The 27,836-nt window shown below is 40.1% G+C and overlaps 1 protein-coding gene across 1 annotated transcript in view; it reads left to right on the plus strand.

Annotated features, from left to right (window-relative positions):
• Positions 1–27,836, plus strand: part of NF1 (neurofibromin 1) — a 252,880-nt gene that overhangs the window by 92,005 nt on the left and 133,039 nt on the right. Inside the window, exons 20-32 of the mRNA XM_045299978.1 lie at positions 721–794; positions 1,045–1,128; positions 2,494–2,934; positions 3,311–3,450; positions 3,960–4,082; positions 4,476–4,559; positions 5,438–5,554; positions 6,161–6,342; positions 6,463–6,674; positions 10,200–10,361; positions 10,491–10,594; positions 19,983–20,118; positions 24,521–24,583. Of these exons, the coding sequence (XP_045155913.1) occupies positions 721–794; positions 1,045–1,128; positions 2,494–2,934; positions 3,311–3,450; positions 3,960–4,082; positions 4,476–4,559; positions 5,438–5,554; positions 6,161–6,342; positions 6,463–6,674; positions 10,200–10,361; positions 10,491–10,594; positions 19,983–20,118; positions 24,521–24,583 (1,922 nt within the window). The remainder of the gene's footprint in view (positions 1–720; positions 795–1,044; positions 1,129–2,493; positions 2,935–3,310; positions 3,451–3,959; positions 4,083–4,475; positions 4,560–5,437; positions 5,555–6,160; positions 6,343–6,462; positions 6,675–10,199; positions 10,362–10,490; positions 10,595–19,982; positions 20,119–24,520; positions 24,584–27,836) is intronic.

The following is a 27,836-nucleotide window of genomic DNA, read 5'->3' on the forward strand; positions in this document are numbered from 1 at the left end:
AGAAAGGCGAGGCCTCACCACCCATTTATCCCTCCGCCTTTCAACCAGCACCACATGTGATTATCGGCCAGGCTGGCACAATTAACTAACTCACCTGTGGAGCAGTGCTATTCTACACACACCCCGTCTCCGTGAGGTGAGAGCTCCTTTATAGCAAATCACAACTTTGTAAGTTTACAGGGATAATTAAGGTGGCTTCCTGAACAAGATGAAATGAAAATCGCTGCCCTTGGGCATCAGGTGTGAGCTCCTGAGTCTTTCATATGCTCAGTGATGGTGAAGGCGCCCTGGTGACCGGAGGGGTTGCATGTTGGGCTGGGAACCACAGGGCGGGCAGTTGGACTCCAGGGAGACATTCTGCTCCTGTAAAGATTCATAGCCTGGAAACCCAGAGGGCCCTTCTGTTCTGTTCTTTAGAGTTAGAACCAACTTGATGGCAGTGAGCTTGGTTTTTGAGTTTATAGAATACTGTCATCTGTAGAGTATATAATTTTTCTTGAACGGTATGCAGTGATGTTTTAAACACATTGGCACTTGTTTTGAGTAAATATAGTTGCAAGTAGCTATTTTATGCTGTGAGGTTGGTGCAGGGACGGGTTCAGCTCTATCATTTAAAGCATGTATTCTACTCCTCTGCCTGCGGGCTAGCTTAACCAGCCTCTCCATTGGCAAGCAGGGCTCTCGGGTGCAGTGATCTAATTTGCCGTTGTCTTTCCCTAGGAAGAGCTGCACTTCAGAAAAGAGTGATGGCACTGCTGAGGCGCATCGAGCACCCCACGGCAGGAAACACTGAGGTAGGTCCTTGGTGACAGAAACACTGTCCCCCTTCTCCTCCCTGCAATATGCCCCAGTCCTCAATTTTGGAAGCTGCCTCTTATGTGCTTGTGACTAGAATATCTTTTTTTGGCAAATCTAAGCTAGATACATGCGTATACAAGAATGTTCTTTTTATCATATGCACCCGGTTATGAAACCTGGCTATTGGTGATTGGTGTTAGCTCTAGGCTGAGAGTTGCTTTCAAGTGTTAGTTGTCTTCCTTGTAGGCATGGGAAGATACACATGCAAAATGGGAACAGGCAACAAAACTAATCCTCAACTACCCAAAAGCGAAAATGGAAGATGGCCAGGTGAGTTTATAAAGGTCATTAAAAAAAAAATTATAAATTGATCTGCTTGGATGAATTACTTCACTCTAGTAATCTTTTGTGATTTACTCTTTGACTAATAAATGTATGGTTGTCTTGAAACTGATATTTAGTTGTGGGTCATCTGGACCTGAAACATCTAATCATTTAGCCACTAACCACATGTGGCTACTTCAGATTAATTTACATTTTAATTTCAGTGAATTAACATTAAATATCAGCATTGAGTTCCTCAGTTGCAGTGCGAGGCACATTTTAAGACTCAGTAGCTGTGTGTGGTTGGTGGTTACTACATTGGATAGACATAAACATGTTTTGTCCACTGTGGAAATATTTGTGCGGACAGTGCTGAGCTAGAGGCCATTTTTTTAAACTTCTTTTCTTGCTCCTTTTCCCTTCTTGAGTTTCTCTCACAGAATTTTCAGGAAAGGGTTGCAGAGGTAAAGAAAGGTATATTAAAATAGAAATAATTTTGCCATTTTGTTAAACATTCGAGTGAAGTGATCTGGTGGTTAGAAATTTGAAACCAATTTTCAAAATATGGACATTTTATTCATCAACATAGCTCCTTTACCCTAGAAATGAGCAATCCCCTAGAATGATTGTGTATTTAATTTTAAACACTTCAAATGCTCAGATTTCTCTCCATATTAGGCATTATAGAAAAACTGGTTACTCTTTCATTGCTTTGTTTTTTTCCTGTCATGCTTAATTCAAATATGAAAAAAATGTTTTTGTGCATCAAAATGTATCTTCAACAGTATGATTTAGAGCGTGAGTACATGTTGCTGTAGACTCAAACTCTTTTTAAAGAGCTTTGTTGAGATTTAATTCACATACAACTCACTCATTTGTAGTGTATTAATTTAGCAGGTTTTAGTATCTTCATAGAGTTTTGCAACCCTTGTCTCCTCCACAGTCCTTTTCATTACCTGAACAAGAAACCTCCCATTCCTTAAGCTGAAAGCAGCTATTAATTGACTCTCTAGCTGTAGATTTGCTTATTCTAGATATTCCATATCAATAGGATCATTTTTTTGGTGTTTTTTTTTTTTTTTTAGGATCATTTCTTACATGGTCTTTTGTGATTGGCTTCTTTCACTTAACATAAAGTTTTCATGAATAACTTTTTTTTTTTTAAAGAAATTTTGTACTTTTGGAGATTTTTAATCTAGTTTTGACAAAAAACATACTGGTGGTTCTTCTAAAACATGTCTATGTAACCTGTGGTCTTGATTTCCCAAATGTGCAAGTGTCATGGAAGAAATGATGGGTTAATAATAATTTGTCAAGTCTCTCAACCAGTTGAGATTGAATTCATGTAATCCACAAACATTTTGTGTTTAGGCTGCGGAAAGCCTTCACAAGACCATTGTTAAGAGGCGAATGTCTCATGTGAGTGGCGGAGGATCCATAGATCTGTCTGATACAGACTCCCTACAGGAGTGGATCAACATGACTGGCTTCCTTTGTGCCCTTGGGGGAGTGTGCCTGCAGCAGAGAAGCAATTCTGGCCTGGCAACGTACAGTCCACCCATGGGTCCTGTCAGCGAACGTAAGGGCTCCATGATTTCCGTGATGTCCTCAGAGGGAAACACAGACACACCTGTCAGCAAATTTATGGATCGGCTGCTGTCCCTAATGGTGTGTAACCATGAGAAAGTGGGCCTGCAAATACGGACCAATGTTAAGGATCTGGTGGGACTAGAATTGAGTCCTGCTCTTTATCCAATGCTATTTAACAAATTGAAGAACACCATCAGCAAGTTTTTTGACTCTCAAGGACAGGTAAAGTATTTTCTGTATTTTACCTTTCCTTTATGTGACTTGTTTGAAACAGTTAGGCTTTTCCTCTCAGATGATTTACATTAGCTGCTGGCATGAATATCTCACTCGCATTTTTTTTAAGGCAAAAATCTACAGAAAGGGAATGCAGAAATAAAGTTAACTAATTTAGAATTCAGTTTGCTTCTGATGAGCTGTATTGCATGTGCGTCTCTGTAGGTGTGAAAGTCTTGGGTATGGGAGTGGGTGTCTGCCTGCTTGAGTATATGTGCCCGCAGGTATATTGTTGTGTGTGTAAGATATTTAGGCCAGGCAGCTTCATCTTTCAGTGCTCTGTCTCCTGTTCATTGATGACAAATGTATTCTGTTCTCTGTGTAGGTTTTGTTAACTGACACCAATACGCAGTTTGTAGAGCAAACCATAGCTATAATGAAGAACTTACTGGATAATCATACTGAAGGCAGCTCTGAACATCTAGGGCAAGCTAGCATTGAAACCATGATGTTAAATTTGGTCAGGTAAGCATTCTACTAAATAGAAGCATATTTTAAGAGAGAAAATAAACTAGGCATGGATAGTACTTAACCCATTGCCATCAAGTTAAATCTTATTCTCAGCCACCCTAAAGATCAGAGTAGAGCTGTCCAAAGGGTTTTCAAGGTATTGTGTGATCTAGGGTTGCATGGAAGCCGATTGCTACGTCTTTTTTCCTGTGGAACAGCTGGCGGCTTTAAACTACTTACTCTTTGATTAGCAACGGAGCTTTATAACCAGGGTACTACCAGGCTTTCTTTTATTAGTACCTCTTAATGGAATAATTGACTCATTTCTTTATTGCCTCCAAAATAAGGTATGACAATAAATTTGTCAGATATTATCTATATTCTTATAGATGTAAAATAAAAAAACTTAACCAAGGTTTTATAGTTCCATTTAGACCTGTTACTTAGAAATCAAAGCATTTAGAATCTTTCTTCTCTCCTCTGTATCTGATAACTATTGAAAAAACATTTCTGTGTTTAAATAGATATGTTCGTGTGCTTGGGAATATGGTCCATGCAATTCAAATAAAAACGAAACTCTGTCAATTGGTTGAAGTGATGATGGCACGAAGAGACGACCTCTCGTTTTGTCAAGAAATGAAATTCAGGTGAGTTGTCACAAGAACCCAGCAGGGTTTTGTAACTCTTGCTTTGCTACCAGGAGTGTAGGGGAGCAGTAGGTGCTTGGGTATCTGAGAGGCTGGGGCGTGCTTTTCTTTGCAGTGCTCACCTTTTCTAAAGTTACCCCAGATTTTGAGCGATGAGTTTGATTTTGTTTTCCCAACTGATACCAGCACGATGGGCAATTAGGGAGAGTGTCCACGTGACTCCTGTTTGTGCCCTTCTGGCTGTTGGTATGAGCTAGCATTATGTTTTCATGTCACGTAGATTAGTTGGCAAATATTTTCACTATTAAAAAATTACCTCTGACTTTAAGTGTGCTCGTGTGACTTCAAGGGAAAACACTGTTTGCTGCTTTTCTTTTCTCTTCTGTTCTGTAGGAATAAGATGGTAGAATATCTCACCGACTGGGTCATGGGAACTTCAAACCAGGCAGCAGATGATGATGTAAAATGTCTCACAAGGTAAAGGAAAGAATCTCCTGCTATTACGTACCAGCAGGTTTTGCTCTAGACATAAGTACTACTTCTCTGTAGTTATGCTGCATACATTTTACGAACAAGGCTTATTTTTTGGTACCAGCCAACCCTTTTTAATTGTCACACTCAATAAAAACAAATGTGAGGGAGTACTGTGGTTGGAAGGTGAGCATTATCTATAAAGTAGTCACTTACTATTGAGAAATATGGAAGGCCTTAAAAAAATGAAAACCGATTGCTTTTGTTGGTTTTAACTCACACCGACCACGTAGGACAAAGCGGAGCTGCCCCCACAGTGCCAGCTGCTTTGTGGAAGCAGTTGTCACATCTCTCTCTGCAGTAGCTTGTGGATGCCAGCGATTGACCATTTGGTTCACAGCTAAGTGTTTAAGCACTGTGCCACCAGGACTCTGTAAAACCATCCGCAAAACCTTAGATTGTATTATATTTTAAATTAGATGATGGAAAGTGTTACTGGAGGAACTTTCTAAAACGTAGCTCCTTAAGTTTGCACTATACGTACTTACTGCCAAACAACGTGTTTGAGCACAGAGAATTTCCTAATGACCCTTCACTTGTATTACTTGGGCCAGGCCTGGTTTAATCCCAAATAATTGGCTTAGGGTAGTCATTTTGCCAAGATTACTTCATAGAAAGTTACTACCGCCCTCCCCTAATTAGAAAAGTCTTCGCATTGTAAGATTAGCAGATAACCCAGACCATGCAGGTTGTCCTAATTTATTTAGTGACTAGGTTGTTCTGAAAGTTTGTGTGTATTAGCAAGAGAATTATTTGAGGGAACAGTAGAGCAGGAAAACCTGAAGATTGATGGTCTTCCTAACTGTTCTTTCTCCCCTTCTCAGAGATTTGGATCAGGCAAGCATGGAAGCCGTGGTTTCGCTCCTGGCTGGTCTTCCTCTGCAGCCCGAGGAAGGAGATGGTGTGGAATTGATGGAGGCCAAATCACAGTTATTTCTTAAGTAAATTTCAGTCACCAAAAACACAAAACACAAAGCCAATAAAGCCCCACACTTGACCGAACAAAGCAAGTGTAATTAAAGTGGCAAATGATTGTGTTTAGAAAAGGAACTAAATGATTTTGGTATTACCATCCCTGGCTGATGATGTCTCATAAAATAGACCCCATGTGTAGAGAAATATTTTCCATGACAGTGCTGGGGTAGCAAAATAGACCTTGCTTTACAGTTTTTAAAAGGAAATAACCTGAAAAAATTGGTAATTTAAAATTTATTTTTACTAGCAATATAACCCAGATTGCCCCATTTAGGCATTTAAAATGACATGGAACCTTCCGTTTTATATGGTGAATCCTAAAAGCGACACACCAGAAAGCAGTACATCTGCTTGGTGTATATGTCATAGGACCTGCTTTGGATCAGTTACGATACAGTCCTGTCTCATGCACATTTCATGATGAGCCGCGCTGGTCGATTAGCCCTTCTAGAGGGAAGCAGAAACTCGGGTCTGCTCACGTGAGGATGCATTATCAATTTTCCCAGAATGTCCTTTTAGCTTTCTGGTTGGGGTGGTCTTTCCTATGTAAAAGTGAGTCTGTTCATTCTCAGGTATTTCACATTATTTATGAACCTTTTGAATGACTGTAGTGAAGTTGAAGATGAAAATGCCCAGACAGGTGGCAGAAAACGTGGCATGTCTCGGAGGCTCGCATCACTGCGCCACTGCACGGTGCTCGCCATGTCAAATTTACTCAACGCTAACGTGGACAGTGGCCTCATGCACTCCATAGGTGAGATAACATTTAAAGCTGTATTCACAAATGTGAAGCCTGGAGAATTGGCATGTAATGCAAGGAAAAACTACTTCAGTGAAGCCACCTTCATAAATTTACACCTGTCTGTTTTGTCAGGCTTAGGCTATCACAAAGATCTTCAGACAAGAGCTACATTCATGGAAGTTTTGACAAAAATCCTCCAACAAGGCACAGAATTTGATACCCTGGCAGAAACAGTGTTGGCTGATCGGTTTGAGAGACTGGTGGAATTGGTCACAATGATGGGGGATCAAGGAGAGCTCCCTATAGCTATGGCCCTGGCCAACGTGGTCCCTTGTTCTCAGTGGGTAAGTTCATTGAATAAATGGGCAGAAGTGTTTCTACCTGACAGGTAACAAACACTTCAAACAAGCATTTATTTAGTGTACATTTATGAAATGCAATGGTAACATTTCAGAGCAAGAAGAAACTCCAAATATTTAGTTGGGTAGTTCTCAGTGCCTTAGAAGGTCTGGGGAAGTGGTTGAAGCTCCTTATTCTCCCTAGCCTTCTGCCTCATCCTACCCCATCGATACATTCCATGTAAACACCCGATCAAAAACAAACCGGAAAACCACTGGTCAGATCACCTTGAGGCCTTGTAGGTAAGGTTGAGGGTAGAAACCACTGATCTGGTCCAGCCTCTTCATATATTAGATGAAGTAGTCAGAGTAAATCTCAACCAACTAAATCCAAGACATGTGCCTGCTTGCTACCTCCACTCCACTGGCCCTTTTTGTCTATAGCACATTGTATATTTTTAAATGAGAACATATTTGTAGTTGGGATGTTCGTACTACTTATTTTTAAACACATGAGCTATAACATAGCTTTGACCTTTCTTTTAATTTAATAAAAATTTTTCCTAAAGCCACACCATTCTTAATTTAGTTTGTGTTATACTGAAAATGAAGGCAGTATAGTAAATTATAGTGTGTAAGGCAGTTGATCAGTGCTATAGATTTACTTTTGCTTAGAAGCTGTGGGGTTTGATTCCTGGTAGACTTTAGGAATAGGATCTTATATGCCATCACACCCTTCAAATTCTTTTTCCTTTTAGTAAAACTCAGACACTGTTTGATCTAGGCCATGCCTCTTTGCTGCCATTGTCTCATGCGATTTCCCCTCTTGTTCATTAAACTTAAGCCACACAGGCCCTCTCTCTGTTCCTTGAACACATTAGACTTATTTCCACCTTAGAAGAGTCTTGCTGCTGCCGTTGCAGACTGGCATTTTTCTCTCCTGTTCTTTTTGTTGTTGTTGTTCAAGGATTGTTTGTTGGCCTTTAGGAGTGTTTTCCAGTCCAGTCTGTTAGGGCACCACACCCTGGCCCGAAAGTCCACCTTCAGCATTCCCTGGGGACCTCGCTGCTCTGTTCCCTTGCTGTTCTGTTGCACCCCCTTAGTGTTTTTTGTTTCGGTGTGGCAGGATCAGATTGGGTGCAGTTCCCACACTGTGTCTCCGGCATTGTCCCCTGTAGGGCTATGGGTCAGTGAGGGGCGTCATGTCTCATAGTGGGGCCGGCCATGTGGTCCTCTCTGTGGACTAGCTGCTCTAATAGGGAAAATCGTCCTCACGGCTTGGTGGGCCAGGATGTGCTGCACTCTCTCCTCCTCCCCCTTCATCTGCTCCCGTGTGCTCTGATCAGATCAGATATGTCCCTCCCGGAGCTGCAGATTCAATGTCGTCCTTGAAATAAATTCTTCTGGGGGGAGGGGCAGGTGTCCACTTAGTAGTTGGGGTTGGGGCCGGTCCCTCAGAACTCTCTACTGGTTCCCTACTCCATGCCGGCATGTTGCATTCACATCTTGGAGCACTGGGTTGAAGTTTGGTCCCTCTTTCCCTCAGCGGACTCGTGTTGTGCTTGACTTACTTCGCTTAGCATGATTTCCTCCAGTTCTTCCCATGCAGAGATGTGCTACATACGTTCATCACTGCTTTTTAGCGATGTAGTACTCCATTGTATGTATATACCACAGTTTTTTAATACAATTGTCAGTTGATGGAAATTTGGGTTGCTTCCAACTCCTTGCAATTATGAACTGTGCTGCAATGAACATTGGAGCACAGATGTCTGGCCTTGGTTTGTTTCTTGCCTCTTCTGGGTAGATGCCCAGTAGGGGGATTGCTGGGTGGTATGGTAGCTCGATTTCCATCTGTTTTAGATATCGCCGGATTGATTTCCATAGTGGCTGTACTTACTTACAGGTCCACCAGCAGTGGATGAGATTTCCTGTCTCCCCACAGCCCCTCCAACACTTGTTGCTTTCTGTCTCCTGTTCTTTTAAATGGCCACATTTTTGTTACGCAAATTTCAGTTCAGATGCCTCTCTCTCAAGAAGACCTTTCCTGGCTATCCAGTCGAAATTAGCCCCATCATTCTGTCATATTGCCATGTGATCATTTCTTGGTAGCATTTATTCACTATGTGAAATGATCTTTATTTGAATTCTTGTTTTTCCTTCTCTTTCTTTCTACCTGACTGTGAGCCCCATGGGAGCAGGGACCTTGTCTGTCCTGTGCACTGCTCCAGCTCCAGCTCCTGGAAGCGAGCCTGGCACACGGCAGGGACTCAGTACATCATTACTTAATGAATGAGGGGGTATCCTGCTTAAAGTGAGAGAATTGAAAGAAAGTTATAAAATATTCTTGATGCCTAAGATTAGCTAAACCTGTTCAACTGTTTTGAAAACTGATATTTTAAATGATCTTTTTTAGCACCTACCTGCACCTAGCACTAAAATTTCTCTATTTCTCAGAACCTTTAACTCAATTTGTTTCTTTACAGCTTCCTTTCTTTTTAATGACATATATTATACTTCGCTTTGAGAATATTTTTAATTAGTCCAGATCTGTTAATTAGATATAATGGAGAATAAAATACAAGATGACAATTCTATTTTATTTTTAAGATCTTAATTATATTTTAGATGAACATTTACACAGCAAATTAAATTGAACAATTTTTAGAATTTTTTCTATGGTAGTATTACAATTTTTCCACAATAAGCAGGCATTTTCATTATTTTCATTCTTTTTTTTTTTATGACGCTAGTCTCTCTTCCCTACTTTGCTGTCTCATCTTTGCTTTTGGATAAATGTTGGCTGTTTGGTCTCATGTAGTGAATTATTTAAGGGATCTATTGATCACAATACTTTTTATTGTATTTTTATTAACTTAATTTATTTTTAAACTACCCTTCCCCCATTATATTATAAGCCAACATTATTTGGCTGAAAGGTGACTTCCAGGAGTGGCATCAGTGCCAAGTTCAAAGAGTCTCTTTGAGTAGTAGTTTTGGGAGTTCCTGCAGTCTCTATTGGCCTCATAGGTCTGGCCATTTTGAGGAATTTGAGTTTGGTTTTACAATTTTCTTTAATTCTGTTTGGGATCTTATGTGGTGTCCCTGATCAGAACAGTCAGGCCTGGTGGCCAGGCACCATTGAGTTCTTCCGGTCTTGGGTTAGATGGAGCCAGGGTTTGTGTGATCTCTTAATCCATTCTCTTTTGCTCCGAGTGGATGCAAAGACAGGCAGTCCCTGGGTTCACACACACTGCAGGTCACATTAAGGGCCTCTTAGACTACCACCGTCAGTCTCCCTAAGTCTTCTCTATCAGTCAAATTGAGAGCCTCAATTTCCTAAGTCTTCTCTCTCAGTCAAATTGAGAGCCTCAGAACAGTTAGGTGTGGTTTGTATACTATATAAGAAAAAACCATGAACCATTTTTAGGTACCCTAAAACATCTTTAACATAATAATAAGGTATTTTGATTTGTATGCTTGAGAAAAAAGGAAACTGGTTCCACTTAGGCAATTTTGTTTTCTTCTCAGGATGAATTAGCTCGCGTTCTGGTTACTCTTTTCGACTCTCGGCACCTACTCTACCAGTTGCTCTGGAACATGTTTTCGAAGGAAGTCGAATTGGCAGACTCCATGCAGACTCTTTTCCGAGGCAACAGCTTAGCCAGTAAAATAATGACATTCTGTTTCAAGGTTTGTATCTGTTCATCATTTTCTTTTGAACAGACATGTCAAACAATGATTGTGTACAGAGCTGTGCACCTTATTTCCCCAACATGGATGGAGCAGATAAAATAAACTCCTGCCTGTGCATCTCTTTAGGTATATGGTGCTACCTACCTACAAAAACTCCTGGATCCTTTACTGAGAATTGTGATCACATCCTCAGATTGGCAGCATGTTAGCTTTGAAGTGGATCCCACCAGGTTTGTCATCTTATACACAGCTGCTCATTATCTTTGTATTACTGTTGTTGGAAGCAAGGCCTTCATAATTTCTCCCCTTGACTCTGAAATTAGTTTTTAATGATGAAAGGCCCTTAGAGCACCACCTCCAGTCCTTCCAGAGACATAAGTGTCACCACTGGCTTTGTCTGCGTGGATGCCCTTTTTCTTTTTCTTTTTAAAAATAATTTTATTGGGGGCTCATACAACTCTTTTCATAATCCATGCATACATTGGATGCCCTTTTTCAATGTATTTACATGTATAGAAAATGTGTTATAATGTGTATGTGCTTAATATAAATGGTAACATGTTGTATGCATGATTTTACATTTTGGTTTTCTTTTACTTAACCTTGTCTTAGATCTTGTTAAGTCGGTACATAAGGAGTCAGTCACACTCTTTTTAACTACTTTGCAACATTTCATAGTTGACTTTACCCACCCACTGCCATCGCATCCGTTCTCGCTCATAGAAACCTTCTGTAGAGTTTCTGTGTCTGTAGATCTGTCTGGGAGCAGATGGCCGGATTTTTCTCCCCTGGAGTGGCTGCTCGGTTTGAATCTACTGGCCCTGTACTTGTAATAGTCAAGTGCTTAACCACCAGGGCTCCTTAGTTTGACGCTGTAATACTTAGCCAATTTCCTAATTATTATTCCAGCATTCAATCTGCCATTTTCAGGTGATTCGCAGTAGGAATTACTCTCTAATTCTTGGGTCACTTGCTTTCTCAGCACCATCAGTGGTTCTCCATTGGCTGAGAGCTAAAGCGCAGAGCCCATGGCCTTGTGGTCTGGCTAGAATTCACTGGTCCTTCTCACCGGGGCGTTTTCATATGTACTTCTTGCTATAACTCCGGTGAAGTAGGCACATGTCGGTTTTTTAAAAGTTCCTGGCATATACAATTCATTGGGATTGGAGATAACCAAAATTAATGCCCCTCTTCCTCGCCCTGCCCGAGTTCAAAATCAAAGAGGACAGAGGGAAGGGAACAGCTGCCAGAAGGAGATATCACTTGTAATTCTGATAAGATTGATTAGAAAATGTGGCTGTAGATCCTGTGGGCAAAGGCTTTCTGATCCCTCCCCTGAGTTGTTCTCACTTACCCTGTTACTAATCTGTCTAGATGTCCCATAAAGGGACCAGTAGGCCTTACCTCACAGGTAGAAAGACCAGAATGCATCTTCTCTGCAGACAGACATACCTCAGGTTAGAGAGAATAGCATTCACCTGAGCATGCTTAACTCTTTTTTTTTTTTTTATTCACTCTTCCTGTAGTGAGGAGTGACTTAAACCCCCTAAAACCAAAGCAAACAAAACCCAAAATCCCCACAGCCATCACGTACATTCTCACTCATAGCTGCTGTGTCCGTGGGACACGGTTCTGAGGTGGTCATCTTTGTGGGAGCAGACAGTCTCGCCTTTCTCCGCAGGGTGATGGCCAGCCTGACACTGAGCCCACATCATCACCAGGGCTCCTGAGGCATGACTCAGGAAAAGGAACAAAGACTCTAAGGGTAACATAGGTAATTACAAGATTCAGTTTAAAACTGCTCCCTCAGAAGCTTTCCCTACCTCTCACCAGAACACCCCATAGATACACATTGCTCATGAGCAAGCAAATCATCTTTATTCTACTCTGCAGTGTCTTTTTTATCCACAGGCCGTCATTTTGACATCTGTCTGTGATCCTTTGTTACATGAATTTCCCCCCAGTAGTCTGTGGAACTCTGCGCATCTTCATATCCCTTCTTGAGTGTTCAGCATGTCTGGCTCACTGCTCAAAATGACTTGATGAGTAAATGGATTTTACCTAACTGTCCTGGTTGCTGTTCCTAACTGATTATTTAGGAACTCTGTATCACCTAGTATTTGTGGCTTTGCCTTTGCTCGTGTATTAATTGCAAAGTCTAATTGGAATGCCAGCACTAAATTAGCCATCTTGTTAAAATTACTAAATCTTTGTCGTTTAAAACTTCAAGGTATCATTATTTTAAGACCATCATTTGGTTTATTGAGATCTGGTGGCACTGCCAGGTAAGCATTGGACTGCTAACCACAAGGTCGGTGTTTCAAATCCACCAGGCGCTCCATGGGAGAAAGATGAGACTGTTCCTGTAAGATTTATGGCCTCAGAGACCCTATATAGGGTTGCTATGAGTTGGAATTTACTCAAATAGCAGTGCGTTTGGCTTCATTTGGGGTTGTATTTAATTACCATCAAGCAATTTCACTTTGCTGCTTCTTATGCTGAAAGAATTCATGCCAAAGCACATTTTGTAATCCAAGTGAGTTTTTGAAGGACAGGAAAAATTTCAGGTGTTAACAGTCTCAAAAGGGTACGCACTATTTCTGGAAAGAGTGCCAGGCCATACAGAAGCCACACTGGGCTTCACAACTGGTTGTGAAAAACCACGTGGACAAGAGCACCCACACATGCGGGGGTGGATATGGTGGGGAGCGATCCCAGGAGGCCAGAAGCCTAAGAACCCTAGTAGCTAAGAACATGTAGGCCCAGAGACTAAGAGCATGTGGGCCAAGAGTCTGTGGGCCCCAAGTAGGACTGAGGACCCACACAAGTGGGCCCCACATATGCACCTGTGCAGGGGTGGGAGATCCTCATCCTCCACTTGCCATTAACGAGGAGCAGGGTAAAAGAGAGCAAGGCCTTCCCATAGCCAGGGTATTTCAAACCTGGCTGGGGTGGCGTAGTTGAAGGTATTGGTTGACCCTATTGGCTGAGTTTGATCACGCTGGGTGATGTCATGAGCCTGGGCCTAGTTTGAGCGTGTCCAAGATAATGGTTTTACCTTGGCCTAGGGGGCTTGTGTCTGTGCATGCTCAGTTTGGGGTCTTCCCATAGGTGTCTAGTGGGGTGCCTGATTTCTTCCCAGCCTCCTTTATGGGGGCCTTTGCAGACATGGGAGGGACAATCACTCCCCACTCCACCCCTAAATCTAGCCACGTAATAAAACAGCGACTCCAGAAATTGGAGCTGAGTGAATGCAGAGTCACCGTTTTCTGGCCCAGGACATGCTGCAGCTAGTCACTTGTAAGGACACTTGCATAGTAACTGACAAATTGCTGCAGGTGATATGCAGACTAGCTGAGAGTTAAAATTCTCAGGGGCTCAGTTTCAGAGGAACTCACACTTTGTGAGTGTCAGCCTCTAGTTCCTACCACTGGGTTCCTCCTGTGCAGATAAGAGAATAAGCAAGCAAAGTAATTATTTTGAAATAATCCCCAAGGAATATGCCTGTAGTGTAATGCTCTTGTAACAGCCTCTCAAGGTAAACCACCCTAACCCACCCCATTCCCTTTGAGTGTGGACTCTTGCTTCTGCACCTCCATGCAGGACAAAGTAGAACTGTGCTCTGTAGGATGTTCCAGGACTGACTTTTTGGAAGTAATATTGTTGCCAGACTTTCCCGAGGCACCTTTGGGTAGACTCAAACCTCTAGTCTTCTAAGGGAGTTTGTCAGCCATTTGTATCACCATGCCGGAAGGACACATAGCCAATGCCAGCCCCTCTAACTTTTTTTTCTGTTATTCAAAGGGGGTGGGAGGGCTTAAAAATGCGTCTGAAAGTCACAGCCCAAGGACTTGGTTCAATTTGAAAACAGAAATCCCCAGACACTTAATCATAAGATTATAGTTCAGATATTAACAGTAGATAAAAACTTAGAGAACTGCAAGACATTATTTATAGGGAAAGCTCAAGACGGGAGACAAAAACAAAGAGGCACTAAAGGAAATTGACCCCTGCAGCCATAACAAACATAAACGCAGTTAACTTCTGGGTAGATTTATATCAAGCCATCACACTAAAAACCTGTGTACAGGCTTTTATCTTTTACCATTCTTTTGATCCAGTAATACATGTCCAGCCTAATGAAAGTTCTGGTTTTATATTTATTTTTGATTTTGGTTTCTAGTGCACTAATAGGACACTAAGGAGGAGGATTCAAAAGGTACTGAAGGAACCCTTGGTAGCACAAGTGAAGGATTCCAGGGAAACTAGACTTCAGCTGAACCTTTGATTTTAAATGCCAATTTGGTATCTTTTCCCATCAGTTTTCCATACATCTACAACCACATGCCAAAGGAAAAATTAAGAGAGAGCTATTACTGTGTTTAGATTCCCTGGGTGGTATAAGCAGTTAAGTGTTCAGCTACTAAGCTGAAGGTTAGCGGTTCGATTCTTCCCAGAAGTGCCTTGGAAGAAAGGCCGGGTGATGTACTTCAAAAACAAACAACAGAACTGGTCACCGAAAACCTGTAGAACACAGTTCTTCCTTAATATGGGGTTGCTGTGAGTCTGTTTCTTTTAAGTCTGCCTCTAGCATCTCACCTCTAATCATGCCATCCAGACTTAGAGATAATACGGATACGAATGAGCGACTATAGTGGGACGTGGGAAGTTGTGGAGGAGAGCAAGCCAGGGTACCATCAGAAGCAAGTCTGAGTGATATAACTGTGTGGTGCCATTGACAATTTGGAAACGCAAGTTAAATCACCAGAGGATGAAGGAAAAATCAACCAATTGTAATATTCTGAGGTTTAGGTACTGGTGGATCATCTAGTCTTTAGAAATATCAGACAGTGCATAAAAGACAGTTCATAATAAGAAAAACCTAAAACGCCACACAATACATGAAAGGATGTTTAACGTTAGTATAATTATAGAAATAAAGTGTGTGTGTGTGTGTGTGTGTGTGCGCGCGTGCATGCGTGTATGAGTGAGAGAATGAATTGGATCATAGGATTGTGGGAGCTGGCAAGTTTAAAATTGATAGTTGAGGTAACAGTGGAGGCTCCTGCTAATGCAAAGGATTGTAAACCCCCAATAAACCTGGTGTTACTGAGGCAATTAGGACTCCTAGCAACTCTATTGGATGGAGTAGAACTGCCCATATGGTTTCCAAGGCTGTTTATGAAAACAGACAGCCTATCTTCCTCCTGTGGAGTGACGCTTGGCTTCCAATTGCTTACCTTTTAGTTGGGAGCCAAGTACTAACCCCCTGCACCCCTAAAGCTCATTCACGAGATTGTAGTGGGCAAGCCAGTCCAAATTCTGTGATCTGGTAGCAGGTTTTCCTCCCAGTAGCTGTAGATCTGGCAGGCCATGGGAAGAGTGGAGAGAAAGAAAAAAATGAGATGTCAAAATATCTATTTAATCTGAAGGCAGAATACACAGTAAGAAATTCCGTTTTCTACTGATCAGTTGATTACATTACATCAGTTTACACTGTACCAGCAGCACTAGTCCAGTAGTTGGCCAGAGCACGCCAACCCGTTAAAAACACACACACCAAACCCACCCCCATCGAGCGGATTGTAACCCACAGTGATCCTGTATGCAGTTTCCGAGACCCTCACTCTTTCCAGCAGACAGCTTTCTCTTTCTCCCCTGGAGCATCTGGTGGTTTAGCTGCCCACTTTGAAATTGCCAGCCCAGCACCTCGCCCAGAGCATCACCAGGGCTCTTGACACATACGACTTCTAACCATCTCACTTGGGAATAGAGGAGAAGATATGTGACTGCTTATCTAATACAAACTAAATTTACATAAGCTCTGACTCAGCAGCTCTACTTTCAGAAAACTGCCCTAGAGAAACTCTTGCATATGCACAAAAATTCTCATTGTAATAGTGTATCTAGTAGTAAAAAAATGTAATCCTAATTTTGTTCATACGAAAACATAAACCATGATATGTTATACAGTGAACTAATATGTAGTATTTAAAATGTGTTATGCAGTGGACTAATATGTAGTATTTAAAATGAACTAGATTTTTATGTTCAGCCTGGATAATTCTCAGAAAATAAAAGATGAAAAAACGAATTGATGAAAAAATTTAAAGCACATCATTTATTGATGCGTGTATAAAAGAATGTGTTTAATATTTGTGTAAGGATACACACCTACCAAGATGGAGATTGGAAGAATTCCCCTGCACTTCAGGATTCTTATTGCTGTTGGTCTTTAGCTGTAGCTTTAACATTTCTAAAAACAAAAAATAAAGAAGTTGTATGCAGTTAGTGGTGGGTACCCATTTTTTATGTTTGTAATAATCTACAATTGAAAGGAAAATACAGACTTGATGGGTAGGACAAAAGAGTTGAGTCATTTGCAAGGAGTTGGATTGAAACCAGAAGAATTGCAACAACTTGCCAAAAAAGTCTAGGAAAAAAGCCAGTGAGTGAAGGTGGTGGTGGTGGTGGTAGTGGGCAGTCAAGTCGATTCTAGCTCACAGGGACCCGAGAGTATCAAGTGCAATTACTTCATCAAGCTTCCTAGGCCATCAGCGTTCTGGAAGCAGCTTGACAGGCCTTTCTCCCCTGGAGCAACTGGTGGCCTGGAAATGCTGACCTTTTGTTGAATGGCCAAATGCTTAGCCATGGGTCACCAGGAGTCCTTCCACGGGAGGTTCTGTCCCACAATTTTAGGAAGAGGAAGCTAATACAGAAAAGTGAACACAGAAAGAGTAGGACTAGGTAATCAATATGGGGTCATGAAACTCAAGGAAAGAGAAATTCAAGGGATTCATAGACTATTAAAATTAAAGCAATTATTGTTTGAGTAATAGTGGGTTAGTGTCTTACAAGTTACAATGGAAACCTTGGTCGACCAAGAAGAAAAATGGGATGATACCACTTGATCAGTAGAGTGTTCAAGAAATACTTTATTCTGTATGAATTTTTTTAATTGAGTGCCTTCAAGAATAATAGCCTTAATAGAATAGTATAATATAATGAACTCTCATATATCCATAAGTATGCAGCTTCAGCAGTTATTATCACTTATCAGGTTCTGGTTTTATCTATCCCCTCATCCCCATCCCAAAGCTTTTATTTTATTATTATTTTTCCATACTTTTGGTCTGTATATTTATCAGATGGTTACTGTTACCGTATAGACTCATGTATAAGCCAAGGTTTTTCAGCACTTTTTTTTTAATGACAGTTTTTCCTTTTTTAAAAATCATTTTATTAGGGGTTCATACAACTCTTATCACAATCCATATATACATCAATCATATACATCAATTGTGTAAAGCACATTTGTACATTCATTGCCCTCATCATTCTCAAAACATTTTCTCTCCACCTAAGCTCCTGGCATCAGCTCCTCATTTTTCCCCTCCCTCCCCGCTCCTCACTCCCTCATGAACCCTTGATAATTTATAAATTATTATTTTGTCATATCTTGCCCTGTCCGAGGTCTCCCTTAACCCGCTTTTCTGTTGTCCATCCCCCAGGCAGGAGGTCACATGTAGATCCTTGTAATCCATTCCCCCTTTCCAAGCCACCCTCCCTCTACCCTTCCAGTATCGCCACTCACACCACTGGTCCTGAAGGGATCATCCGCCCTGGATTCCCTGTGTTTCCAGTTCTTATCTGTACCAGTGTACATCCTCTTGTCTAGCCAGATTTGTAAGGTAGAATTGAGATCATGATAGTGGGGGGCGGGGGAGGGGGCGGGAAGAAGCATTTAGGATCTAGAGGAAAGTTGTGTATGTTTCTTCGTTGCTACATCACACCCTGACTGGCTCCTCTCCTCTCCAAGACCCTTCTGTAAGGGGATGTCCAGTGGCCTACAAATGGGCTTTGGGTCTCCACTCCGCACTCCCGCCCTCATTCACTCTGATAAGATTTTTTGTTCTGATGATGCCTGATAACTGATCCCTTCGGCACCTCATGATCACACAGGCTGGTGTGTTTCTTCCATGTGGGCTCTGTTGCTTCTGAGCTAGATGGCCGCTTGTTTACCTTCAAGCCTTTAAGACCCCAGATGCTATGTCTTTTGATAGCCAGGCACCATCAGCTTTCTTCACCACATTTGCTTATGCACCCGCTTTGTCTTCAGCTGTTGTGTTGGGAAGGTGCGCATCACAGAATGCCAATTTAATAGAAGAAAGTATTCTTGCATTGAGGGAGTACTTGAGTGGAGGCCCGATGTCCTTCTGCTACCTTAATACTAAGCCTATAAATATATGCACATAGATCTATTTCCCCATCCTCATATATAAATATATTTGCATATATTCATGTCTTTATCTAGACCTCTATAAATTCCCTTTGCCTCCCAGCTCTTTCCTCTATTTCCTTTGACTTTCCTCCTGTCTCACTATCTTGCTCAGTCCCCAACTGGGTTTCAGCAATTCCTCTTGGTTATATTACCCTTGATTACGCCCTAGCAGGCCCCCACATCCTCCTCACCACCAATTTGGATCACTTGTTGTTCCCTTGTCCCTGGGTTTGTTAAAACCTCTACCTTTCCCCCCACCTCCCCCTCTCCCATGTCCCCCCGGAATTGTTGGTCCTGTTGTTTTCTCCTCCAGATTGTTCATTCAGACTATCTTATTTAGACAGCCCTGCGGAGATAATAACATGCACAAAAATAAGACAGAGCAAAACCAAGCAACAATATACAACAAAACAACAAACCAATGACAAAAAAACAAAACACAACAAGAAAGAAAAGCTCGTAGTTAGTTCAAGGACTGTTGGTTGGCCTTTAGGAGTGTTTTCCAGTTCAGTGTGTTGGGGCACCACGCCCTGGCCACACAGTCCACCTTCAGCATTCCCTGGGGACCTTGCCGCTCTATTCCCTTGCTGTTCTGTTGCACCCCCTTAGTGTTTTGCCTCGGTCTGGCGGGATCAGATTGGGTGCAATTCCCACACTGTGTCACTGGCGTTGTCCCCTGTAGGGCTATGGGTCAGTGAGGGGCGTCATGTCTCATAGTGGGGCCAGCCATGTGGTCCTCTCTGTGGACTGGCTGCTCTAATCGGGAACATCATCCTCATGGCCTGGTGGGCCAGGATGTGCTGCACTCTCTCCTCCTCCCCCTTCATCTGCTCCCGTGTGCTCTGATCAGATTTACCCCTCTCCTGGAGCTGCAAATTCAATGCCATCCTTTGAAATAAATTCTTCTGGGGGGAGGGGCAGGTGTCCAGGTAGTAGTCCAGACCTCACCACTGGTTCCCTACTCCACGCCAGTATGTTTCATTCACATCTTGGAGCACTGGGTTGAAGTCTGGTCCCTCTTTCCCTGTGGAGATATAAACAATACCTCCCCTTGCCCATCCCAGAGCTATTAAAGCATACCCTAGAGATCATATTTTCAATGGCTAAGAACTTAAAATATAGCCAGTTATTATCATACTCAATAAAATATAAAATAACCCCCAAGACTAATTTTGTAAAAAAAAAGTTTTCCTACTTATCTACAACTTAATTTTATTTTTAAATGTGTTTTTTTAAACCCAACAGTCTGCATTATGTAATTGAATGTCTGTTGAAGAATGTTTTTTTTCTTTTAACTGTTTGATTTTATGTTTTTGTTTTTCGGGTTTTTTTGATAGATTAGAACAGTCAGAAATTCTTGAAGAAAACCAGCGGAATCTCCTTCAGATGACTGAAAAGTTCTTCCATGCCATCATCAGTTCCTCCTCGGAATTCCCCCCTCAGCTTCGAAGTGTGTGCCACTGTTTGTACCAGGTATGCTTACGGTCTGAAATGACACTGCTAATCCAAAGCTAAATTCGGAGGAAAGGGTACCTTACCGGAGAGGGCTTTAGCTGTTGTTACTAGATAGCTGAATAAAGCAGTCAGTTTAGATTCGTAGTACATGAGAATTATAGTTGGCTTTGAGAGAACACCACCACCACCACATCAATATTGCTTATGAGACATGTTACTGTACATTGAGGGAATACTTCAAAAGTATTAATTTCTCTGCATTGAGATCAAAATATAAAATGCACAATCTATTGCGTATGATGGCTAAAGCTACAATGACACATGCTATGGAAGTTTTTGTTTCTTTTGCCAAAATTAAAGGTTCTTTTACACTTGCTTTTTGCACTATGGAATATTTTATCTCTAATTTTGGTTTTCTCATTAAAATATTAAAATGAGTTTGCATCAGATTGTGTGTCTTTTGTGTAGAATGCTGCTTTTCAGAGATAGTGCATCATCATTCAGACCAAATCAGTAGACTTCCTAACCCTAGCACCACAAGTAACGCTTCTGTGTTCGGAGCTCTATAGTTACCCCTTCCTGTTGAAGGAATGTAGGCCTAAAACCTTTTGTGGTCTTCACTGTGCTTTTGAATTGTAGATGCAGTTTGATGAATGATTTATTCATTCCCAAAGAGGTTAATGCATATCCTCATTAGCTTGTGTAAGTTGTGATCCCGGAAAATATGTTAGGGGTCTGGAGTTAGGGATGGGTTAGGCATAAAAGATGAATTTTACTCGTTTACCAAAATGCGTGCCTTTTCCTCTGTCTTTGCAGTCATCCCAGCCATTTGTGTGTAGCACAGGCTTTGGTTGCTTAGAGACACTAGCAGCATCAGGGAAATCACCGCTTAAAAAACTGTTTCAGGCTGCTCTGTGTGATCTCCCCCCCACCCCCTATGGCTGTTTATAGGGGGTGTATCTGTAGCTATTAATGAAACCAAAACCAAATTTCTCAATATTCAGCAATAATAAAGGAGATGTAGTATTAAGTCTCTCTTAAATTACCATCACCATTTTTTCCTTTAAATAAAAAGCTCAATGGAAGCAGTCCTACACATTCCACCTTCCCACCCCGCACTCTGCCCCCAGCTCATTAGCTCTGAGGCTGGAAGATTGTTGAGCTATTTTATAAATCTTAATACTGTAAATAGTACCTTAACTTTGAGTCTTGTTCCGTTTTCTCTTTAAATCTAATTTTAGTAATTCTGTGTTTCTGAAACTGGTAGGTAAGAAATAGCCCACATTCAAAGCAGTCTAGGGGGCCAGCCTTCCTGGTTGCCCTGGAATAACTATTTTCTAGAGGACAAATTGGTTTCTCAAGTGGTAGTGGCTTTAACCTCAGCTGATTAAAAGTGAATGGGGCCTGACTACCTGATTTCATGCTTTAGTAGATTGTGATAGAAAATTTTCACATGTTGTCATTCTAAAAGAAAAATATGTATCATCATCAAACTGGATATCAGTTGGAGTCCATGATTCTAAAAAAAAACCATAAAACCTCAGTGAAAGGACCAAGGCTTAGAACTTAGAAAGGCCTTACCGGTAGTAATTGTTTAATGAAGGAATTCCTTCTCTCACACCTTCCACCCAAGCAAATAAGATTCTTGTCAACTATTATATTTGAGAAGGAAAGGAAACAATGAAAATAATTTACAGCCATTGAGCCGGCCCTAGGTAATTAGTAGCTCACGAAACACTGTTGTGCATTTTAAAGCACCCCTAATAGAGTATCTTGCATTGTCTTAATGACAGACCTAAACTTGCATATTCACATTTCTTATGAAAGTCTTCTCTTAAAAAACCAAAAACAAAAAAAAGTGTTCTCTTGAAACACAATTTAAATGTGTGTCACTGCCTTGTTTTGAAGTATTAGGCAAGCTTACCATTGTGGGAACGCATGGCACTGTGGGGCAGCTATATGCGGTCTAGAAGTAAGGTTTCATTTTTTAGAAAGTGATTTATGGTGGACAATTTACTCTAGTCGGTAGTTTTAAAAGATAATCCTTCATTGTGTCACCATTGTCCCTCTTCAAGCTTCTTTTTGGCCCCTTTCAACCTTTTGCAGCATCTTTGTGCTCTTATGTTCTGCTGGAAGGATTAGATATTAGTAGATATTAGTAGATTGTGGGGAGTTTTAATTTTTTTTGTTATTTTTGTTTCTCTAATAAACATGGCTCCTGATTTGGAACCCATTGGGGAACATTTGGAAGCAAAATGAGCGTATTTCTAGCTAATAAATTTTCGTTGAGTTTTGGCTCTTTTTGCTTGAGCCTATTTTCGTTGTCCATGAAGCCTTTTCCAAATCCTGCTTCAATTAGCTCTGCTATTTTATTTTACCATTTTATCTGTCTATCTAATCTTACTTATTATAACTCTGTCATTTTAGAGTAAGGAGCTCTGGTGGTGTAGTGGTTACAAGTTGGGCTGCTAACTGCAAGATCAGTAGTTTAAAACCACCAGTTGCACCTTGGGAGAAAGATGAGGCTTTCTACTCCCGTAAAGAGTTACTGCCTCGAAACCCAGAGGGGCAGTTCTACCTGGTCCTATAGTGTCACTGTGAGTCAGAATGGACTCAGTGGCAGTCAGTTTGTTTGTTTGATTGCTTTTTTATTTTAGATGCCTGCTGTAGTTAATGGAAATTGGGTTGAAGTTCGATAGGAATGGCTAATTGTGAATATGTATCAGGTATATCCTCATGTATTTGCTCTACTTTTCCTTCTGGTAGTTTTTCTTATAAAAAAGGGACAATAATTCCAGAATGTAGATTCTCTTAAGTTATAGTAAGAAAATTCTTTTGAAGAGCTCAATATTGTGATTTTAAATAAACACCCTCCTTTTCCCAGTAAATTTTCTCCTTCAAACAGAAATCATTCATATAATTGTTTAAGGCCATAAAGAATGGTTGTCTGCCAGAATTGGGGAAGTATAAGACTTCATTTTGTGATATATTTGATTATTAATGCTTTTGTATGGTGCTTTGACAGCACAATGGTTACATCCTCAATCACTAACCAAAAGGCTGAAGGTTTAAATCCTCCAGCAACTCTACAGGAGAAAGACCTGGCAGACAGTCTGCTCCTATAAAGATGACAGCAGAGAAAACCCTTGGGACAGCTCTACTGCGCCCTATAAGGTTACTGCTGTGGGTTGAATATTGACTCAACTGCCCCTAACAGCAGCAATTCTTTTTCTATGGAGTCTGAAGTCAGAACCTAAGCTCCATGAGATAAAGGGCTGTGTCATTTTGGCTGCCTGCTCTGTCTCGGTGCTTAGAGCAGTGTCTGGCATTTAGATGCACAGTAACTTCTTAGATGAATGGATGAATGAACGAATGTCAAACTAACTTGAGATTTAAGTCCAGATTTTTATGGGCTATGTTGTGGGATGCCTAGAATTGCTAGAGTAAGATGCCATGTATCAGTGGATTAGAAAAATCACAGTTTGATTTGGAAAGCACTTTAAATTTCAAAACAACTGTTCTATCTGATCTACTTCAGTTAGGAGTCTTTTAATTTTAAAAGAATTCTGTAGCCTAGAAGCAGCTCTGAGAGGTGAAAACCAATGTCTGTTTTTTTGGGGGGGGAGGCATTTTTCTTTTTTAGTCATTATAATATGTTTTTTAAATGTAAGCAGGTACAGTTTTATTCTGTAAGTTTCTCTGCAGTTTCTTCACTTTAACATTAATTAATGCTTATCTCTAGTTGAACTGATAACATTTCCCCCCAAATGTTGCAAAGCTTTTCATGCCCTCTTAGAACCATTTCAGGAAGCAGCCTAAAAATAGTAAAAAAAATATGTGAAATTCTGGAGTAATCTTTCTTAAGAGAAAGAGACTGAAAAATTGTGGATTCATAACTCTAAAGTGAAATTTCTATTACCTTTAATCATTTAATTTTATTATCAATAGGATTTTAATTGAAAATGCCAGATATTGAAAGAGGAATTTTAAGTCAATTGAAGGATACACAGAGAAGTATTTTATGTCAAAAGAAAATTGTTAGACACAGAGAAGTCCTTCTAGTGTGTGATCTACTTATAACAAGCATTTTATGTAAAATCTATTAAAGGAATTTACTAAAATATAAATACTCCATATCCTCAACTCTGCTTGGTGAGAGCTTTTCTGTGACTTATAGCCAGAAATAGTAGATATGATTGAGTCTCAACTTGCCATTATTTAATAGTGCTTTGGCTTAAAACGTAATAAAAATTTAAATCCAGGATTAAAATTCATCCCTCAAAATTTAGTTGAGTTCTAATTTTTTGTTGATTCCATTTGTGTTACATTTTATCATGTAATTTATGTACAAGCCAACATTGTTTTTGTTGCTGTCTGTAGTTGGTGCTGTGACTTGTTTGTGCTCATCTCTGTTCTGTAGGCAACTTGCCACTCCCTACTGACTAAAGCTACAGTAAAAGAAAAAAAGGAAAACAAAAAATCAGTAAGTTTGGAGAACTTTTTATTAGCTGTTTCTTTCAAAGCAAAACAAAAATCTTTTGCTGTTTGTTAAGAACATCTTCACTTCAGCCTATTTGACCTTCACTGTAAAATCATTCTACTAATTCTGGCACAAAATAGCTTTCATTTCAATTAACCCTGGAATTAAGTTACATTGAAACATTCTCTGTGTTCCTTTGGTTTGATTTATCCCAAAGGCATTTGGGGGCATTTGCTGCATTGGATATCCCTGGTCTAACTTTTATTATTATTGTTTTAAAAATTATAAATGAATGCAAAGGAAACTTAATTTCAAGGCCTTAGGAAATGCTGCCTCTTCATTCATGCTGCTTATTTGCAGGTAATATGAGTGGTTCCTTTTCCTAGAGTTGAAGTATAGAGAGGGGAAGTGTCACTTTTCAAATCTTAATAAAAAATTGTTGCTTTGTTTTTTATCCTCTGTATTTTTATCTAGGCAGTCTCAGGCATAGTGTAGATATTTATATTTAAATGTAAACATTTTAATGATAAACCACTTTTGCCTTACCAAAAATTAATACTTAATTATTGGAATTGTAACCATTGTACTTCTGAACTAAACAAAAACTCAATAAGTTAATATTTATAAATACCATATTCTGCGAACATGGCATGAATGTGCTACTTCTGTGAGTTTGACTCAATTTAAAAGGAAGAAAATTATGATAGTCAATTATTTTCTTCCAATGAATAGAATCTGTCCAAAATGTTACATGCATTCATTTTAAATTTGTCATTGTCAGTGTGACTTATTAGACTGAGTATTATATTTGTGCATATGATTCAAGTTAGTTTTACAGAAAGATGTAAAGGGCACTTTTATGATTCAGGTACTTAGTTTTCTCATAAAAAGGTCTAATTCAGAGCATAGGATGTATCTGGTTTCATCTTTCATCCTTGTCTAAGCTTTACATATTACAAATTTGTTTTAAATTCAGAAATAAAATATCCTTTCATTATGTCCATTATCAGGATTTTCTTCTGGCACAAGTTAAGTAAATTTGGTCAGCTGAGGGCACATGGATTGGGTGGCCTTTATGTTCACTGAACGCATTTCTTTCTAATGCTTCAACCTTCTAATTCTCAGCATATATGGGTTTAACACAATATCACCATCACTATTGAAATTAATTTACTATTTCTAACACTCTTCTTTAGTGTTATACTAATGCCACGTGTATTACATAATTTAAAACTCAGGCTTTCTGTGTTCCCTGGAGCATGTTTTCTAGCCTTCTTAACACTGCTTAGTTATTAAGATTTTCTCTAAAATTGTTTAAAATGTTCTCTTTTTTCCCCCCTACTAGAGTCATTTTTTTTTTTTAAGTTTCTGGTAACACTAAATTTTGGTGTGTATTTCTCAGCATAGGTGATTTTGAGGTCTTAATGGAAATAAGGTTGCATCTAATTGGTAATTTGCGGTATCTTTGAACACATTTGAAAGTATGGAGACTATAATTATTATAAATTTAACATGTCATTTTGTAGGGTTGTTTGTGTACCAGAAGCTAATGAATTTTTTAAATTGTTTTTTTAAGCAAGCTACCTTGGTTCTGGGTCATATGAATCATACAGTTGGATGAAGTACAGCATGTGGAGAATATTCAGGCTTCTGGAATGTGATGATTTAGTCATATTAGAAATAGTACTGTTATATTCAAACATATACCATTCCACGTACTTTGAAAATGACCTTGCTAACCAAACTGCAGGGAGAGTTTGCACTAATTAAGCAAGTGTGGTAATGACTCCAGTGCCGAATCCCACTTTATGATGGACAACATGCACTCCCATGACCTCATGATTTTTCCAAAGAGTTGGCTGAAAACTGGTTTTATAACACAAACTGGCTCAAGTTGGACATTTAATGCAGAATGTATTTGGGATCCAAGTTAGATTTTTATTATTTATACTAACTACTTGCATTTGCATATCATTTATAAGGTAAAATTGCATTGCTGATAATTCATGGTGAAAGAAAAAGCAGTGTTTAATAGACTGATTCCTTTGTGGCAAAAGAAAAAGCAGTTTCATCAAATTGATTCCTTCACAAAACTTGTTCTGCAACATTTTGTTAATATTAATTATTACTGTTTTATCAGGTCTTACCTCCAAAAACTACTGATCCTACCATCAGTGAGATTATATATTTATGTAGGACATGAAGTGGTGTGTGTGTGCTGGGGGTGTGGATATTTTGGGTTTTGACACGCGCTATTTTCGAAGGTGTAGTACTTCTCATACATTTCACAATAGTGTCCCCGTGGGAAAGTTCATTTAGATTTCCATTCAGTTGTGAGGTTGAATAGTGTTAGATATAAATCAGTTATAAACTTGTGCTTTTAACCTCTCTGCGTCCTAGAGAAAGTAGCACCTAGCTTTAGCAGTGTATTTTAAAAGTGCTCTCGGTGTGCTTACATTCCTGATTTGTATAAGACAGATTTGGCCAGACTCTGGAATTTACAATTAACTGGTTCTTTGTAAACCAAGTTCTGGCTTTTAGCTTTTTGAAAGTTACTTCAGGATATTAATGGGTTGAAAATGGGTACAGGCTAATTCTTTTAAAAGAAACCATTTAAAATCAATAGAAAACAATTTTCATCTTCAGCTTAGGCTGCCATCTGCAAGGTCAGTAGTTTGAAACCACCAGTCACCCCACATGAGGGTGAAGCTTTCTACTCCCGGGTAGAGTTACAATCTCAGAAATCTGCAGGGGCAGTTCTACTCTGTCCTACAGGGTCACCTTGAGTCAGAATCCCCTCAAGGGCAAGAATTTGGGGTCCCTCTCCTTGCTGTGCCAAATTATATCTTAAAAGCTTAGAACTCCTGTTGGTGTCCTGACATGTTTTGTCTTCAGATTACAAAGGGGGAATTCTAAAAGAACTCAGTAATAGGGGCACCTAAGAGCTTTCTGTATACATGCATGTTATTTTTCTCAATGTTTACACCAGATTTTTAAAGGGGTTTTTAGTCCCCTCAAGTTAAACACTAAACTGTAAGAACATTGAATTTTCTTTTCAGTTCGATTTAAAAGAACGTAGGTTTCCGATTACATGGAACTGTGTGTGACCTACTCCCTGGGGGACAGACAACCGAAAAGTGGATGAAGGGAGACATCGGACAGGGCAAGATATGACAAAATACCCATTTATAAATTATCAAGGGCTCATGCGGGAGGGGGGAGCGGGGAGGGAGGGGAAAAATGAAGACCTAATGTC

The sequence above is a fragment of the Echinops telfairi genome, unplaced genomic scaffold (genome assembly GCF_000313985.2).
Source record: "Echinops telfairi isolate 266 unplaced genomic scaffold, ASM31398v2 ScPeMD7_7458;HRSCAF=8496, whole genome shotgun sequence".
NCBI lineage: Eukaryota > Metazoa > Chordata > Mammalia > Afrosoricida > Tenrecidae > Echinops > Echinops telfairi.